The sequence below is a fragment of the Agelaius tricolor genome, unplaced genomic scaffold (genome assembly GCF_023055355.1).
Source record: "Agelaius tricolor isolate 1412-34295 unplaced genomic scaffold, bAgeTri1.0.p SCAF_16, whole genome shotgun sequence".
Taxonomy (NCBI): Eukaryota; Metazoa; Chordata; class Aves; order Passeriformes; family Icteridae; genus Agelaius; species Agelaius tricolor.
Genome location: NW_027269276.1, coordinates 14966155 through 14983854, shown reverse-complemented (window position 1 = coordinate 14983854; position 17700 = coordinate 14966155). Strand labels below are relative to the sequence as shown.

The window sequence follows — 17700 nt, the reverse complement described above, 5'->3', positions numbered from 1 at the left end:
TGGTAGTGACACAGCCAACACTTGGTTTCCAAAAAAGGGACCCTTGAGAGATTTTCTGAAAGCACTCCCAATACCCTGAGATTTCAAAATGAAAATAGAGAAAGCTTAATGAGGAAACGTGAAATATATGGAAAGTACTGTTCAAAATCAATGTGTGAGCAATTTAAATACCTCCTTTGCCTGAGTGTTTCCTCTGGTAAATGTAAATACAGGTTTGATAACAGACACTGATTCCTTGCATGTATAAAGTATTTTGGAACCATAAGCAACTGATGGCTAGGAGATGACCAAGAAAATTCAGATAAACTAACAAAAAATCTGGTGAATTTTCCAGATGATTAAGTTTGCAAAGACACTCTAGAGAACTCCTAAATTTCTGCACATTAATATTGCAGTAAAATGTCCTTAGCACATACACATTTGTAAATCTTTGACTGAATGCAGAATACAAAACAGCATTCACACTAATAGCTTATAAATACACAACTACTCTCAGTTTTGACTTTGGTTCCAAAGTGTTCAACTATGCAACAACACTCTCATTTCTACACCAACACTGCATAACACACTTCTAGTATGATACAGCCAGAAATTAATGGTTGATGAACAATCTCTGTTTAATACTTCCTCTTTTTGCCTGCAGAAAATAAAACCTTTACAAAGAAAAGACCCAGCATCTGTGGGAAAACCCTGTATGATGTGCTGGGCAAGGCACATCCAGCAGTGTGGGGGCTGACCCTGGGCAGCAGGAAAACACCACACAGCCCCCCACTCACTGCCCCCTGCAGCAGGACTGGAAGGAATTAGAAAAGCCCAAGTGAAAAAAAACCAAATTTGTGGATGGAGATAAAGATAGTTTAATAAACACAGGAAATAGGAGAGAAAAAGCCAAAGCAAGTGATGCTGTGTGGGAAAACCAGAAAGCCTTGATACTGCACAAGTGCTGCTCAGCAATAGTCAAAACACTGGTTATTATAAACCAGCTTTAGTCACAAATCCAAGATATGCAGAAAACTGGCACCTTAAAATATTATCACAGTTTCACCAGTTTTCAGGACACCACAGATGTTGCATGGTTTAATTTTATATAACTTTATTCATAGCTTCAAATGATAAAGATATTTATCCATCTTTCTGCTATCACTCTCAGCAATGCCAGATTTTGTAACACACTGCAACAAAAAAGACATGCAATTGACTGTCTAGCTGCTTATAGTACTATAAAATAGGTTAAAAGGTAATTATTGACCATATGTATTTGGCATATGTGTTGACTAAACAGATCAGGGGGAACATGGCTCATTAGCATGCTGGTGGTACCTGGTGCTGTGAGCTGGTAAAGTTACACATTTCTGACTGCTAACCAGAACAGCCCCCTGCACACGTGGGGTCCAACTGCTCAAAGCTATCTACAACTCAGCAAGGAAAACAGGACAGCTGTAGCCACTGTAAAACCACTGCACATCTTAGTCACACACAGAAGTGAAAAACAGCATCCATGGCCCATTCTTCAGCTGATTGTTGTGTCACCACCAAGGGCCAATGCAGGAGATCAGGATCTAAATCAAGAGCATTAAGCTTACTCTTGGAAATAAATAATTTCCTAGAGCAGATTTTAGGAAGATGAGCTGTTCTGCAAACATCACTGTTACCATCACAGTTTCCTCCCTTTTATCTCCATTTCCTTGAATTACACTGACCATGACTGCCTATTTACATTTCACTGAGCCAGCCAATGTTAGAAAGCCCAGCTGAATTTACAAGATGCAAGTGAGTGTTCAGGAATCACAGAAGACAGGTCTCAACAGGCCTGGATAACATTTCTGATGTGTGAATATCATTTATTCCAATGAGGTGAGGTCTGCCCAGTGTCTGAGTTCACAACACTAAAAGATATACCCGCAGTTCTAATCAAGCTTATTCTTATTAGTACAAGACTCTGCATTTCATACTGTCCATTATGCTTTTTATCCCAGGACTACCTTTAGTACTATCTTACAAATGTTTTGTGTTACTCTCTCACACATGCACACTGTTTCCAAGGCAATGTTTACCTGCTAACACATCCTTATTGACACAGTCACCACGTGTTTTTAATAAGCTTGATTTCCATCTAATACCACTTTACATTAATGGGCTAACAAACTCTATTAGCATGCACACACAAATAATGGATCACTGTTCATTATAGAGCAACTACATGAATCTCACAACAGAAATAATAAAATGTAGCTGAAAATTTCTGCAGATGAAGACAAACAACTACTAATTTGGAATGGGCTTTTTTCCATTCAGTTATCTGCTAAAAAGATTGCTCTGCAGTGCATTTTTAAGCAAATTAAGTTAAATGCAGAGGTACAAGCAGACCAATAGTCTGTTTGTGAGACAGTAGAAAATTATTATTTTCACCCGGGTGGTTTATACATTACAACTTCAAAGGCTTTGAACTTTTTGTACTAAGTGTTTATAAATATCAGGACACACAACAGCCCTGCAAACCATCCCCACAGACCATCAAGCTTCTCTATAAGGACAAAAGCACTGGGAGTTGCTCACCACAAGGGACAGGGGCCTCTTCCATGAAACAACACCAATCAGTCCTGACAACAGCACCTGGAACAGAGAGCAGAGTTACTAAAGAGGCATGAGGGTTATACCAGTGTCATTAAAAGCACAGCAGGTAATGAGATCAAGTTAATACACAGCCACGATATCTATGTCCAGAATGCTGGAAAACAAATACTAAAAATAAAATGCTTTCCTTTTATTCTCAATAAAAAAATAAACAGAACTAGTACTAAGCTGTTTTTAAACAACTTTCAATCCAGCTGCCAGATCCACTCAGTTGTGATCAGATCACAAGAAGTTCATTAAAATATTTCTTCTCTCCCAGTCCCAAATGCTATCAAACACTAAAGGAGAATATTTAGGGCAAATGTTCTTGTGATCTCTTAACACAATTGAAAATTAGCTAAAAAAGGGGAGTAATGACAGAACAATCACATAAACATCCAGGTATCCAGATAAACTAGCAGAAGGTTTTTTTGTTCTGTTTCACCCACCCAAACAACCTCCCCACTTGATCTTATGATTGAGAGGACCCATACATTCATTAAAACTTGGATTTAGCATACAGATACATTACTTCCTATACTACAAACCAAAAGCAAGCAGGATTCAGACCTTTATGCACCTAAGATAATCTTAGGTATTTTAAGAAACTATGCAAATTACAGTTGAGTCACCATAAGATTTACATGTAGTTAAAAATGGAGAAAGAAACAAGAAATGGGGTGAGGGATGTTGACCCTCGTGCAGGAGGAAAAAAAGTGGAGAGGAGCATTTTTATTAGAACACTGAATTACAAAAATAGTAAAGTAGAACCCAAATAAAAGAATGGGAGAAAAGAATGCACAATATATTTATTTCAAGAGTCCACAGTGTCATTTTTTCACCTCAGCTCGTGCAGAGAGTCTGTGTAACAATAACTTCTATACTTAGCTAGTCACCTTTCCCACCCCATCCCTGCTTCCCTAACAATCTTTTGGGTGTAAAAATAGCAGAGCATAATAAACAGAAATGCATCTATATCTGGCCACTGCAGAAGTGATGTACACTGCACTGGGAAGCAGGCTGGAAACAATCCAGTCTAGTGATGCTTGGTGGGAATGTGGAGAAGGAGCTGTTGGTTATCTGGAGCAGCTGCCCTGGGGAGTGCCCAGTTTCAGCTTTCACAAACTCTGCTCTGTGGACACTCTTCCTGTGAGCCTGTTTCGAGCATTTTTCACAATCTGACAATATCCACAGCTGCAGCAGCTGTTGAAAACACTATTCAGAAAGACAACATGTGGAAAATGTGCCTTTTGCTATTTTCTTTAGTAGCTATGCCATTAAAAAAAGACCCCTCAAATTAGGGTTTTTTTGTGAAACCTCAGTGTTAGCTTCTAAATGAAGTACAAATGCAACAGCTGGGAGATAAATGCAGAGTAAAAATGAACCAAGACCAGCACATGGCTATCAAAGACTGTCCAGATAAAGCCTACATGCAAATGTGCATAGTTTGTATTCCACAGCATTTCCTACAGCAGAGGAGTCACACACTTCTGGATGGTGGCCAAGTGAAGGAAAAATCGAGAATTCCATCTTTGCCATTAATTAAATGTGCTCACACAGCTATGTTAGCTTATTATTACTGTATGATAAGTTGGCTCTGGGTTGATAATCCTGTAATGTGGAACTGCACTCAGAAGGTAAAATGACAAGGTTAGCTAGTTTATCTGCTGGCTAGACAGCACATGCTCTCAATTAAATAAATGGGCTGGCTGAAATGGTGAGGTTATTAAAGAAAACCCTTCAGGAAAAGAAAGAAATTGCATTCCAAACCAGAGGATGTATTGATACATAAAATATTTGTAGGTAAATCAGTATTCACCAAGTCACATGGTCAGAGCCAAGATACTGTAATGCACTACCTATGAGTAGCAAATCTTTACTTTCATTTACTGTGTGGCCTCCCTTCCATGAATTAAACCTCTACCCCTCTTGTCTTATTTGTGGCATTGCACAGGGTGCAAGAAGGGAGCTGATCCCTTTTGTTCAGCTGAACTACAGCTGTGTTTGACCTTTAGAGAGGCCTTGCTGGATGAAAGAGGTACATGTGTTGTGGTTTGGAAAAGGAGAGTTGCGTGGTGCTCACTGTACTGGCTCTCCATGCAAAAGGTCAAGCACAGCCAGGCCACTTGATAAATTTACACTCATTAAAGACACAAGAACTCAGTGTCCCACCTGTTTAATATTGCCATTATAAAAGGTCACCTCAACAATGCTGTCATGTAATTTACCAACCCCCATTAGTCCCCTGTGTTACCCAAAAACTCATTTTGCCTTGAGGTGCAGCTACTTTCAGTGCCAAGCACCTCACGTTAACCCACAATGGACACAGCTGCATAACTAGGAAAAAAGCCCACAGGACATCACATAATGACATTTAGTTAGAATACACCACATTACTATCAAAATAGAAATCTACAGCTTTCTCTTGATATTGAAGATGACCAGGAATTTAAGAACCAAACCAACAAACCCAAACAAACAAGTAAAAAACCCCAACCAATCTTCAGGTTTTGTTTTCTCTTCAGCTTATACTTCTTATAAATACAACGCTAACATTAAATACAGAGAGCAGAAACCTCACTTTATTTCTATACAAAAGCAGCAATTATTTGAAAAGTAGTATGTAATTTACAGGCCCAAAATATCTTACAATAATCACTCAGACTATTCAATAGCTCAGCATTGCAATCCATATGGCTTCTTCTGCTTTTCAAAAATCAGTGTCACAGGTATTCTGTGCACAGGTTTTTTCTTTCTTAAATAAAAATAAATTGGAGTTTGAGGATTTTAACAATCCCTTAACATTGGCAATGTGTTTGGATTTCAGAACCTGCAGAGTACATTTATCTACTACCTTGGGCCCAACTTCCATCTGCTGAATTGTAGTGAACCTCCCCATCACATAATAATTGAAATAAATGACAGCTACTAAAATCATTCCAAAAAGTAGCTTTGCCAGATTCCTTAAGGAGAATTCCCACAGATATATGTAGATATATGTATCTGCTGATTACCACAATGCTGATGCACAGAGAAAAAACAAAGTTTTTTCATCAGTGCTGACTTCTGCAGCATTAGAAATGCAGAAACTCAACATGCATATGAAAACTCCATTATCATCAGTGCAAGTGGTGCTCATGCATGACAAAGATGCATTTACTTTAACAGGCACATACTGAGGCAGGACAAAACCAGAAGGTAAAATTACTTTCCAGTACAGGGACTGCAAACAAAGGATTGGCCCTTGATGGTGTCTTTTCCAGCATTTTGCCTCCAATGTCTGGGGAATCCCTAAAAATTTAGAAGGGTCTGACTTTGAATATGGGACAGATCAGATGATGCAGTCTCTCAATGTATCTTAAATCATCTGCTTTCCAAGTCTCCAACTCCAAAATGGCCTTTGTAGGTAATACATTCGCTATTGTGGTTCCTTTAAACTTCTTTTCTGAACTACACAAACCTCTATTAATATAAATATTAATTAAAGCCACAGTAGGTATAGTGAAACACTATCAAGGTACAAAAAAAACTCACAGAAACTTAAAATTACTGACCTCTATGTATTGATTTGCTTAATAAAATGAATTTTTTTTCCTTAGTTAGACTTGGGATCAAAAAATGGTTTCCTAGTCTAATATAGAGCACGAGTCATAGAAACTCCAAGTTTTAGTCTCTATTCTTATTCCTACTCCCTTGTTCAGCCTGGCACAACATATATCAAGTAATTGGGTTATTTTCTACCAGTTTCAGGGTTAGCCATGTTTTCAGCTTGTAAATACAAGACCAATTCTGTAACAATGGATTCAGTCACATGAAAATAAGTGTACAAGTTCTTCACAGTAATTGCTGAAACTCCTTCTCAGGCCTCTTCTAAGAACTAAATTTATGTGCTTACAGAAATCTGTGTATGTGTCTCCAAAAAGGTGTGTTGTGAAGGCAGGTAGATAACCCAGAAACCAGAGAGTTTGTGACAACACATCAGACAAACACCACCAGGGTGGGCCAGAACAGGCACAGCACAAGCAGGCAGCTGAGTGGAGAGGGGAGGGCAGGAACTGGGCTCCGAAGGGAAATCCCAGCAGCAGCAGTGCTTTCTGCCAAAGCACAACAGCAGCCGTGCTCCTGCACAGGGCCTGAAGGCACTGACCCTTCCCAAGGCTCCTCTCGGGGCTAAGGAGCACACACTACTGCAAGGATTCATTGGGTCAACTCAAATGTGCCTGGAAGGGGGGAGTTCAACTGTACCTTAACAAATATTATCCCCAATGGCCTTTAGTTTTAAGTGTAAAATAAATAATATTCACACATCAGAAATGTTATCCAGAGGGTCTAAAACAATGGCTGAAATATCTTCCAGGATGATGTTTCTGTGAAATCTACCACAGCCCTTGTAAAAAGTAGACAATTATTAAACAAAATGTAAGCATTAAATAGTGTGTGAGTAATGTCACAACTATCATATACTCAGAGACTATAAAAGCATGACACATTACTACCAGAGCATGAAATCTTCTTATAATAACACTCTCTGCAGCATCTGCAATCCATTAGTGCAAAACGCTGGTAAAGTTAAATACACACTACAGGAAGAAGAACTGTGCTGCATGGGAATTAGCTGAAAAGTAACTGGAACAGCCCACCAGTAATATTACTCTCCATTCCAATTCCTGGAAAAACAGGAGGGATGAAAATCTCTTGGGGTGAGGGTGGTATGAATGCATTAACAAGTACCAGAAGAAGAAAAATCCATACACACACATACACATAAAAACTGTATGGACAAATAAGAACAGTGGCTTGGTTTTGGAATGGTCTTCCAGGAAAGTCATCCTAAAGAGTGGGTGCTAATAAAAATCATACCATTACACCACATTCAAAACACTGCAAAAATCAGTCATGGGCTAAAGAGTTTTTAAAATAGTTAACATAAATACTTATTAGCAAATATGCAAACTGACTGTTCAACATGCAGCTATCACTAGAATCCAGGCACTGCTCTCTCATTTACAGGCTCCATCCCTATAAACACAAAAAGCACAAGTGCCACCAGACTGCAACCACCAGCAGAAGATCTGGACACTGAAAGATAAATACAAGCAAGTCAGCAGCAACCAGAAAACTGCAATGATTTAAGCACAGTTTTGTGTTACTTTATAAAAAGTGTCAGTGTGTTCCTGACTCACAAACACTTCATCATAGCTGAGTCGCTCTCATTTATCCACTGTGATCCTAAAACCAATCTAATTCTAATTGCCATGGAAACAGGAGCAGAGAAACAAAATCCCTTGGTGCCCCACAAGAACAGGACAGTAAAATTACCTATACATTGACACAGCTACCAGACTGTATTAAGAGCACACAGTTTTGATCTCATTTTAAGCTCTAGGGTGAGATTTTTTTGGTCTTGTCCTTGTATTCCTACCAAATATTCTCCATACCCACCAGGAATCTGCTTGTAACCCATCTGCAGTTTTTTTTCTAAAAGGAAACAATTTAACATACAGAGAAAAACAAGCATTGATGGAGCACATATCCATCAGCATAATATATTCTTCAATTATAAAAAACTTCATATGTTCTGTGTTTGTTACCCTTCTGAGTGGTTCAGAACTGTTACGCTCAACTTCACTAAAATATGCAAACTGTATTAAAAGCTATGGACAGGGATTTAGATAAGATATTAAGCACGGAGCTGATATGTCAGACTCACAATACAGTCTTAATTCTAATCTGGTTTTTATTAAACATACTCACAGAACACACCATTACATTATCTTCTATGCCCCATATTTTAATCCATGAGCATTAATAAGGCACACAGCCATTAGCATAAGAGTATTTAAACAGAAAGGTAACTAAGCAGTGTGGAACGAAACCTCCAAGCTTTCAAATGTATCAGATTATTTATGAACAAACCTGAAATAAACAATGACTGAGGAGCAAGCTCAGTATGTGCTGTTTCATAGGGGAAGAGTTTGAACACAGAATAAAGTCTATTGAGACACTGTAAGGGATAACATAAGAAGATTTTGTGGCTCTTGGACAATTCTCTCAATCTAAAATAAAGTTCCCTCACAACCCAAGCAACTTCCCTTCTCCAGAATGACCCATGGATGAAACAAAAGACCACAAGTGCTTTGAGTAGCACCAGGGGCAACAGTGCTGCAGAACCAGCTGCTGTGTTCCACAACGTTCAAAATGAAAGCCAGACCAAGCAATTATTTCACAAATAATTGACTGAAGAAATGTGCTGCCCATCCATGATATTCAGCATCTGTACAGCAGCTCAGATCAAGGGTGGATAGCTTATCGATTCCTTGAAGCAGGAAGGGTTGACTGAGGCAGCAGTCAAAAGCTTAATTAAAATGCACTGAACCAAAGAAATCAGTGAAATTAGAAGCAGTTTGTCCAATATGATAGATCTGTATGCAGGTGTTGTAAACTCAAGTGTCAATTCTTTCCTCATCTGAATAATTATTTTCTTGGGCTTTATGAGCATTCCATGCAATAGATTTACAAAGATGATTTCTAAGAGGGACAAAACGTCCCCACCTACAAGTATATTGAATTTCCTTGCCAAAACTACTGATACATTTTTAATTGTTTGTAATGAAAGAAATAATGCACTTGAAATCATTGGAAAGCTATTATGAGTCTATAAAATGAATCATGCTTTATTTCTTTCATGATAGTTACATTCCTTCAGGGGTGGAAAGTGTGAAAACTTTAATTTATCTTAATTCCAGTAATGAAGGATTCCATATTTTTTTATTACTAAGGCGAAGGTATCACCCAGCTATCAGATCTTCACTTCCAGAATTTTGATTTTATGTTACATTGCATTTTAAAAAAAAATTATATCCATAATGTTATTGTGACAAAAAAAAAAAAAGAGAAATTTCTTTAGACATTCCCTAATCGGTTTTCACACCAATCTTGACTTGTATCATTGACTCAGTACAGAAAATTATTCTAGAAATATTGTTTCCCAGTAGCATTAGGAAATTACTAATAAGATTTTTGCCGCTGGGCTCTTCCAATAATTATAAGAATGAAGACTGAGATTGTTTAGATAACTGAAATGAGACAATGGCTCTTTCAATTACTGACACAATTTCTCAGGGGATGAAAGCTGAGGTGTATTATAAAGCAATCCAAGTATTGATAACAAGAGCATTTTCCTCCAAATGCACACAAAATGCAATGCCTCTGCACATCTCTAGTGCAGAGAAAGGTCCACTCCCCCTGTTCCATAGATCTTTTGGAGATGTATTTCCAACTGCAGTGCCACAGGGCACATGGAGAGAGATTAATCAAACAGCAATAGAGCTCCCACTCTAACGAGCACCATCAGTGCTGGGCCTCCAGGCCATGCCACCAGATAAAGGAAAAGGTTAAAGATGCACAGGCAGCAATGAGAGAGATAAAGGAACAGAGTAAATATTAAATGGTCACATCAGATAAACACTGTCCTCACTGTCCTCAGCCTACTGACTTCTGTCCCCATGCTCCTGGTGAAAGCCACTGCTGCTTTCACCATCTTTCCTGAGACAGCCCTTCCCAGGCAGCTACAACCACCCCACACTGCTGGTCACCACATCCAGAACAGGACTTCAGAGGGAAAGGACAAATGGATTTGGATAAGCACAGGTTTAATCAAGGATGGATAGATGCCTTCCAAGCACGCCAACAAACCAGGGGTTCTGAAGATGAATTTCATGGCATATAATAATCTCATTAGTTACTATTAAGGACTTAAAATACATTCTTTTTAGACATGCTGCATACAAGTTATAAGATACCTGGTTTTGACAACCCTTGAGAATAACTTTAAAACATCTCTAATTGGTTTGGAAAGAAAGACAAAAAGACTTGGGCAAGTAGAAAAGAGTGTTTCACTCCAGCACCACAAACCAACCATGAAGTTCTACCATGCACCCAGAAGAAAATGAGCTTTCAATGCCAGGAGCAATGAAAGCCATCGAGCTGTAGAGAAGAGAAGGCACATGTATTGGACTGGCTTTCAATGCCAGGAGCAATGAAAGCCATCGAGCTGTAGAGAAGAGAAGGCACATGTATTGGACTGGCTTTCAATGCCAGGAGCAATGAAAGCCACCAAGCTGTAGAGAAGGCACATGTATTGGACTGGCTTTCAATGCCAGGAGCAATGAAAGCCATCAGCTGTGGAGAAGGCACATGTATTGGACTGGCTTTCAATGCCAGGAGCAATGAAAGCCACCAAGCTGTAGAGAAGGCACATGTATTGGACTGGCTTTCAATGCCAGGAGCAATGAAAGCCATCAGCTGTAGAGAAGGCACATGTATTGGACTGGCTTTCAGTGCCAGGAGCAATGAAAGCCATCAGCTGTGGAGAAGGCACATGTATTGGTCTGGTCTGGGGAACAGGCAGGAGCTTTTCTCCCACCAAGCTCTTGGGCAGCACAGTGACACCGACTTCCAGCTTAAGACTGCAGAAGTACCTGGCAAAGCATCAGTGTTCTCTGGTGAAACCTGACATGTGACATGCCCCTAAAATTCAAGGCAAACACTAGGCAAGAAGTAAAAGCACCAAAATCTCTAAGTCTAATTCTACTGTAGAGGCTTCTTAACCTGTCAGCAGGCAATAGGTTTGGGGAGCACTTGAGGTGCTCTTCCAGGAATTTTAGTATATTTGATTATTTGGGCAATAATAGCCCAAATGCTGAATGAATAAAAGCATAACCTTAGTTCCAAAATCAAAGCACAGAGCTATTTTAAGTGCAAGGAGAATGCAAAAGAGGAAATCCTATAACCACTACAGATCAACTAAAATGCCTCTTTTCATAAGAGATTCAAAGAGATTACTGATGTATAACACTAAACTCATTTGCATAGCAAGTCGTAATTTTTAATAAACATGGTCAAAATACATGAACTCTTAAGCACTGCAGACAGAAAAACATCCTGTATAATACTGGTTACAAAACCAAGCTGGATCATCAAATTGAAATATTTCCCATATTGATTTGGAAATATAGTGAGAATAAAACACCAATCTTCATATGAGATCTCATCTAACACCAGACCCATTTGCCAGATCCTGGTGGTCTGCTTTCTAGGATTATTTAATGGCCATTCAACCACAAACCACACTCACTCTACAGAAACCCTTTTCCCATAGAAAAATTAAGCTCAAGGAGTCCAAAGGTTTATTCCACCTGTCTCTAAGGTCAGGACTTCTAGTAAATATAATGGGAACTGTGTGTCAAGATTAAGATAAAAAACATCTTAGAGTCTTAAAAAAGCAGTTTTGCATTTTTACATTACTGCTAGATTGAAACACTTTACTCTAAAAATTTGTTCCTGGGGTTTTACAAAATCATTCATCATCACCAGAACTCAGAGCTGCAGAAACCGGTTCCTTACTGCATCAAATAAAACCTGCATTGTACAAGATCCATCTGTATTGTCACCTGTGGAGGAAGTAAAAACCCAGAAAAGGTGATTCCCACTGCCATGTGAAGCATGCTTGTTTAACAAGGATTACAGATTAACCAACATCATTCCTGACCTTTAGAGGTTGATCCACTACTGTGTCCAAAAATGTTAATTTCATATTGTACAGCCATTCACATACAGGCATTAGACTGAGCAGTGTTTTGCTCTCTTTAAAACACCTTCTTAAATGCCTCCTAAGAAATAACTTTATCTAATATTAAATGGCCAAGCTCAAATATGACCACTTTCCCACTTCAGCACAGTCAGATGTCTTCATTTAAAAAAATTCCGCAGAGTCAAAGGCAAAGCAAACTGAGTAAGCAGTACATCAAACTCAATTATATTTCAAAGACAGGGCCTCTTTGGTTTGTTCTACTTGTCTCTGATTGCCTGCAAAAAGCTCACAAAGAAGCTTTGAAATTACCATCCCAGCAAGATTCCCACACTCTCAATGTTTGTGTTACTGCAGCCTGGCTGACCACAGACTCAACAAAAGCCTAACATATTGACTTTCATAAAAGCAGCTCTATCCCTACTTCAGCTGGAGATACTTTATTCATTAAGACAGGATAAACTGAAAACAAGACAGAGACTAATACTTACTTCCAAATGATTTAGGGCTATTACATTTTATGCACACTTACATAGCCTAAAAAGTTTTAACTTGTAACTTTGGCATTCAGATTCCATCTTTGTTAAATAATTTTGAAAATTAGCTCTCAAAACCCGAGACAGTGGGATGGTACTCTAGAATATGAGGTGTCACTTGTCTTTTCAAAAAATATGCTTGACTTTGAACTTAGGCATGTAATAGAATGGGATAGTGACTTTGCACACAATATCTGGTTTTAGAACCATCTTCTCACTATCTTTCCATGTTAACTTTTCAGAATCACCATCTGAGATGAAAAAGCTTTATTTTTAAGCTGAAGAATGCAGAGAGAGATGGATCTCTTCTGCTCTGGCCAGCAGCTTTTTGTACACATGGAGAAAGTTGACAGGAAAACAATGACAACAATGGTTGTTCTGACACAAGTATCAAAAGCACTTTACAGAGAAACTTGGCTTTCTAGCACTGTGGGACAGACCAAGGACCACTTGAAGCTTGCTGATTAATGGATAGGAGAAATTCAAATTGAGTTCACCTCAAACACTGAGCTGGCAGCTGATGTGAAGAAAATCAGCCTCAGTACTGCAGAGCTGTCAAGGAAGACTCTCTCAAGTTATTGCTACTGATTTGTAGGAACATGACAACCTGTGTGGTGTGTCAAGGAGTCTCTGCTTAGGGGCTGCATCAGATTCTGGTGACTTAACTGGGAATTATTCTCTGCAGGACAATCTGTAGTAGTAATTACATCCTATCTTGCACTACAGTAAACACATCATGACTAAACATAAAGGCCACAGAACTGAGACAATCCACTACAAAATCAACAGAACAAGGTTTAGAGGTTGGGAAGAGGGGGTCACTTTCTTTGTTTTGGGGTTGTGTTTTCTTTGTTTGTTGTTGTGTGGTTTTTTTTCTTTTTAATAGGAAAAAAAATCAATGTAAACATCAAGGAAGCTGACAGAACAGACAAGGGAAAAGAAAATAGTATAGCAATAAAAAGAATAGCTCTACACACAATAAAAAAGGCACTGAAAAATGTGAAAGTCACATTAATAGAAACTACATTATGCAAATAGTCTGCTATTCCTGTTTCATTCATCAACTTGGGAAACATAGATATTAGAAAGCCTCTAGATACTACTGATTTTCTTTAGACAAAAAGTCACTTAAAAGATTCAAAGCTTGCTAAATGGGATTCAGTTTTCCTACAGCTTCTACAGCTTTTCCATATGTACACATCAAAGAGATCCCAGATCAAATCAGCCTCAGCTACCTGAGGGAGCTCACAGGTACCAGCTGGATCAGGAACCCAGAGCTGGAACTCTCCTGTTCTCCTCTCACAGACCCCAGCAGAAGCTGAGTCTCAGACTGATGGAGCTGCACATGCAAGAGTGTGGGCACTGTGCCCGAGGTGACAAGGTGCACTGTGCCCGAGGTGACAGTGTGCACTGCGCTCACACAGCTCAGGTGACAGTGGGCACTGTGCCCTCACACAGCTCAGGTGACAGTGGGCACTGTGCTCTCACACAGCACAGGTGACAGTGGGCACTGTGCCTGCACACAGCTCAGGTGACAGTGGGCACTGTGCCCTCACACAGCTCAGGTGACAGTGGGCACTGTGCTCTCACACAGCTCAGGTGACAGTGGGCACTGTGCCTGCACACAGCTCAGGTGACAGTGGGCACTGTGCTCTCACACAGCTCAGGTGACAGTGGGCACTGTGCCTGCACACAGCTCAGGTGACAGTGGGCACTGTGCCTGCACACAGCTCAGGTGACAGTGGGCACTGTGCCCTCACACAGCTCAGGTGACAGTGGGCACTGTGCCCTCACACAGCTCAGGTGACAGTGGGCACTGTGCTCTCACAGCTCAGGTGACAGTGGCACTGCGCCTGCACACAGCTCAGGTGACAGTGGGCACTGTGCTCTCACACAGCTCAGGTGACAGTGGGCACTGTGCTCTCACACAGCTCAGGTGACAGTGGGCACTGTACCTGCACACAGCTCAGGTGACAGTGGGCACTGTGCCTGCACACAGCTCAGGTGACAGTGGGCACTGTGCTCTCACACAGCTCAGGTGACAGTGGGCACTGTGCTCTCACACAGCTCAGGTGACAGTGGGCACTGTACCTGCACACAGCTCAGGTGACAGTGGGCACTGTGCTCTCACACATCACAGGTGACAGTGGGCACTGTGCCCGCACACAGCTCAGGTGACAGTGGGCACTGTGCCCACACAGCACAGGTGACAGTGGGCACTGTGCCCTCACACAGCACAGGTGACAGTGGGCACTGTGCTCACACAGCTCAGGTGACACCAAGGAGATGCAGCCACATCACTCACACCACACAGGCCCCAGAAATGCAAAGTCTGTACCGCCTGTCTTCCCCCTCCCTTCCCTCCTTAGCTGCTTGCTAGATCAAGAAGTTTAAAGAAGATATTTCATATCTAATCATAATAGTAAAAAAAATGCATTCACTTCTTTATTGTAAACTTTAACAATGGAAAAAGCAATGTTTCATTTGGCTGATTTTGGGGTAACTCAGTAGTCTCAACAGAATGAATCTTTCAGAAGTCTTTTTCTCTAGGGAACACAGGTGAGAACAGTGCTCGCACTGTGAAAGTAAACTCATTCACAACCACAATATTCACTTCATAATGAAGTTAAACACCAAATCAAGGAACTTAACTAATACTTCCAGGAAAAAAATCTACACCAAAAGAAAAAGTTAGGACCAAATCTAAAACTAGAAAAATTTAGAAGTGAGAGGAACTTCTGAGTTCAGGTCAGTAAAATTAAGTTCTTCATCTTATCAAAAACTTTTGCTGACTTTATGCCAAGTTATATACAACTACTGCTACATTCCTTTCCAATCAGAAACAAAAACTCAGATCTAATCTACAGAAAGAAGAGCAGAGATCCTAACAAACAGCATTTGTCAACATCATCCTTAAAAGTGAGTAACTTGCCCAGTATATTTCTCTGCAATATTTCCCCTTTAGAACTCACCTTGATTTATCTATCACACTGTATAGATTCCCAGGGAAACTACCTTGGTGCAGGAATGAAACATAGCAAGTGTAAAGAAATCTGTAAATCAGTTCTTAAAAAACTCATCCAGCTCCCATAAAGAACCAAAATCAGTCTACAGAAAACTCCAGTAAACAAGCCTCAAACCAGTCCATGGGTGCACTTGCATAATTTGGCATTTGTATTTAGTTTTTATTAAGTGCATTTTGCAAAGCTGACAAGTGCTTAATTGGCCTGAGTACAAGACAGTCCTGCATATCAAGTGACTCATTCTGCAAGAGCAAAAAAATGGAAAAAAAGAGGAGTGAATTGCACCAGAGCATCTAAACCTGGCATATGTCAGTCTTGCTGAAAAACCCCAGCAGAGCGCCCGTGGAACATTAGGAAATTTTACATGCCTCAGTGCAAAATCACTTTAAAGGAGCCAGCACAATGCACAGCAACCCAGAGTGCAGTGCCTTGAGTCCCAGCTGAGGAGCCAAGCCAGAGCTGCACGGCCCCTGCATGGATTCAGAGCCTTTGTTACCCTGAGCAGCAGCAGCACTTCTCAGCTGCAGGACTGGATACAACATTAGCCCAGAAAATGAGATCAAAATACCAAAGACCAAACAAAACATGCTTTTGTTCATTCTGGAGTCAAAAGAATCAGGAGAAGAGTCCTGGGACACAGAAAATGGGAATTCTAACAGAAAGTCATTTTGATCTTGAAGGTGGCATGGACATCATCAATTAATCACAGCTTCTGCTTCACTAAATACTCCTTAAAGAAAGAGGAGGAAAGAAACTGAATAGGAAAGAATGATGAGGGCTGTCAAAACCAAAAGACAATAATATTCAGCATTCAGTGAGTATTAATGTGGATTGGGAATCTTTTTCATTTTAACAATTCTCACAATAAATAACTCTTGCAAAAAACTTCAGTTACTCTCTTAAAATGACACTGATTTTGTTCCGTGAGATAGAAAAAAATCATCATATTCTCAGACATTTTTGTATTTCAGCATGTAAAGGAACTTTCATCTATAAAGGAACTTTCATCTGTCTTCTCATCCCACTTTCTTCAGAATTTCCTTCCTACTCGTTGTAAAACTGTTCCCAGACATTACAGAGCCTTTGTAACACTCACAGCATTCAGCCTTGTTTTACACCAGTACCATGTACTTTTTCTTTTTCCACAGGTTTACAGTCAGACACTCAATGGCTAAACACCTAAGAAAAGTCTAATGACATGAAGAGGAAAAAAAAAAACCAGACTCAGAAGGAAAGTACAAAGGAAAAAGCTGGAAAGCTTGGCTCTTTTTAGAGTAGGTTTCCTGATTCTGGAGAGCACAAATCTTTGTCCCTTCAATAGGTCATCTCACCTTTCCATGCTTCAGACTCTCTGCAAATGAAGAGAGCTCTTTGCTCATTCACTGCAGCGTTGCAAAATTTCATGAACTGAGAGCACGTTATACAGCGTGTCAGATTCTGCCTGTAATAAACAAGCTCTATTGTACTTTTTCAAAGTAATTTCAGAAAAGACACCTTTAGAGATCCATACTTTGTCCCTGCTGTAGTTACCTCACAAAGTTCTTAGTCTCTCTCCTGATATCCCCCCTACAGAAACTGCCACAGAAATTTGGTGGTGATAGAGGGACCCTCACTGATGTTCTAATTGTTTCCATCAGCTTCTGACACTGCTGATAACTGCTCTGAAGGACACAGGACTTTATCCCCAACAGGTGAAAGATGCAGAGAAGCATCCTTCATTTTCTCAGTCTTTATTTTGCAGAAAGACCTCAAATCCAGAATTCCAGTTCAGCTTCACAAGAAATATTACCAAGAAATATTATTGATCATTTTGCAGATCAGTTGTGTTAGAGCACAAAAAACTGCAGCAGGGGCAGCAAAATTGTTACTGCTGTTGATAAAAACAAGGAAAAAAGACAAAACCTGTCCTGTCTCTTCCCTCCAGACTTCCAATCCTACT

At 40.0% G+C, this 17700-nt stretch overlaps 1 protein-coding gene across 7 annotated transcripts in view; it reads right to left on the bottom strand.

The window, feature by feature from the left end:
* ENTREP2 (endosomal transmembrane epsin interactor 2) overlaps window positions 1–17700 on the bottom strand; it is a 91383-nt gene that overhangs the window by 52125 nt on the left and 21558 nt on the right. For all 7 annotated transcript variants that reach the window (XM_071441691.1, XM_071441685.1, XM_071441687.1 and 4 more), the window contains exon 2: window positions 2557–2613. In XM_071441691.1, the coding sequence (XP_071297792.1) occupies window positions 2557–2613 (57 nt within the window). The remainder of the gene's footprint in view (window positions 1–2556; window positions 2614–17700) is intronic.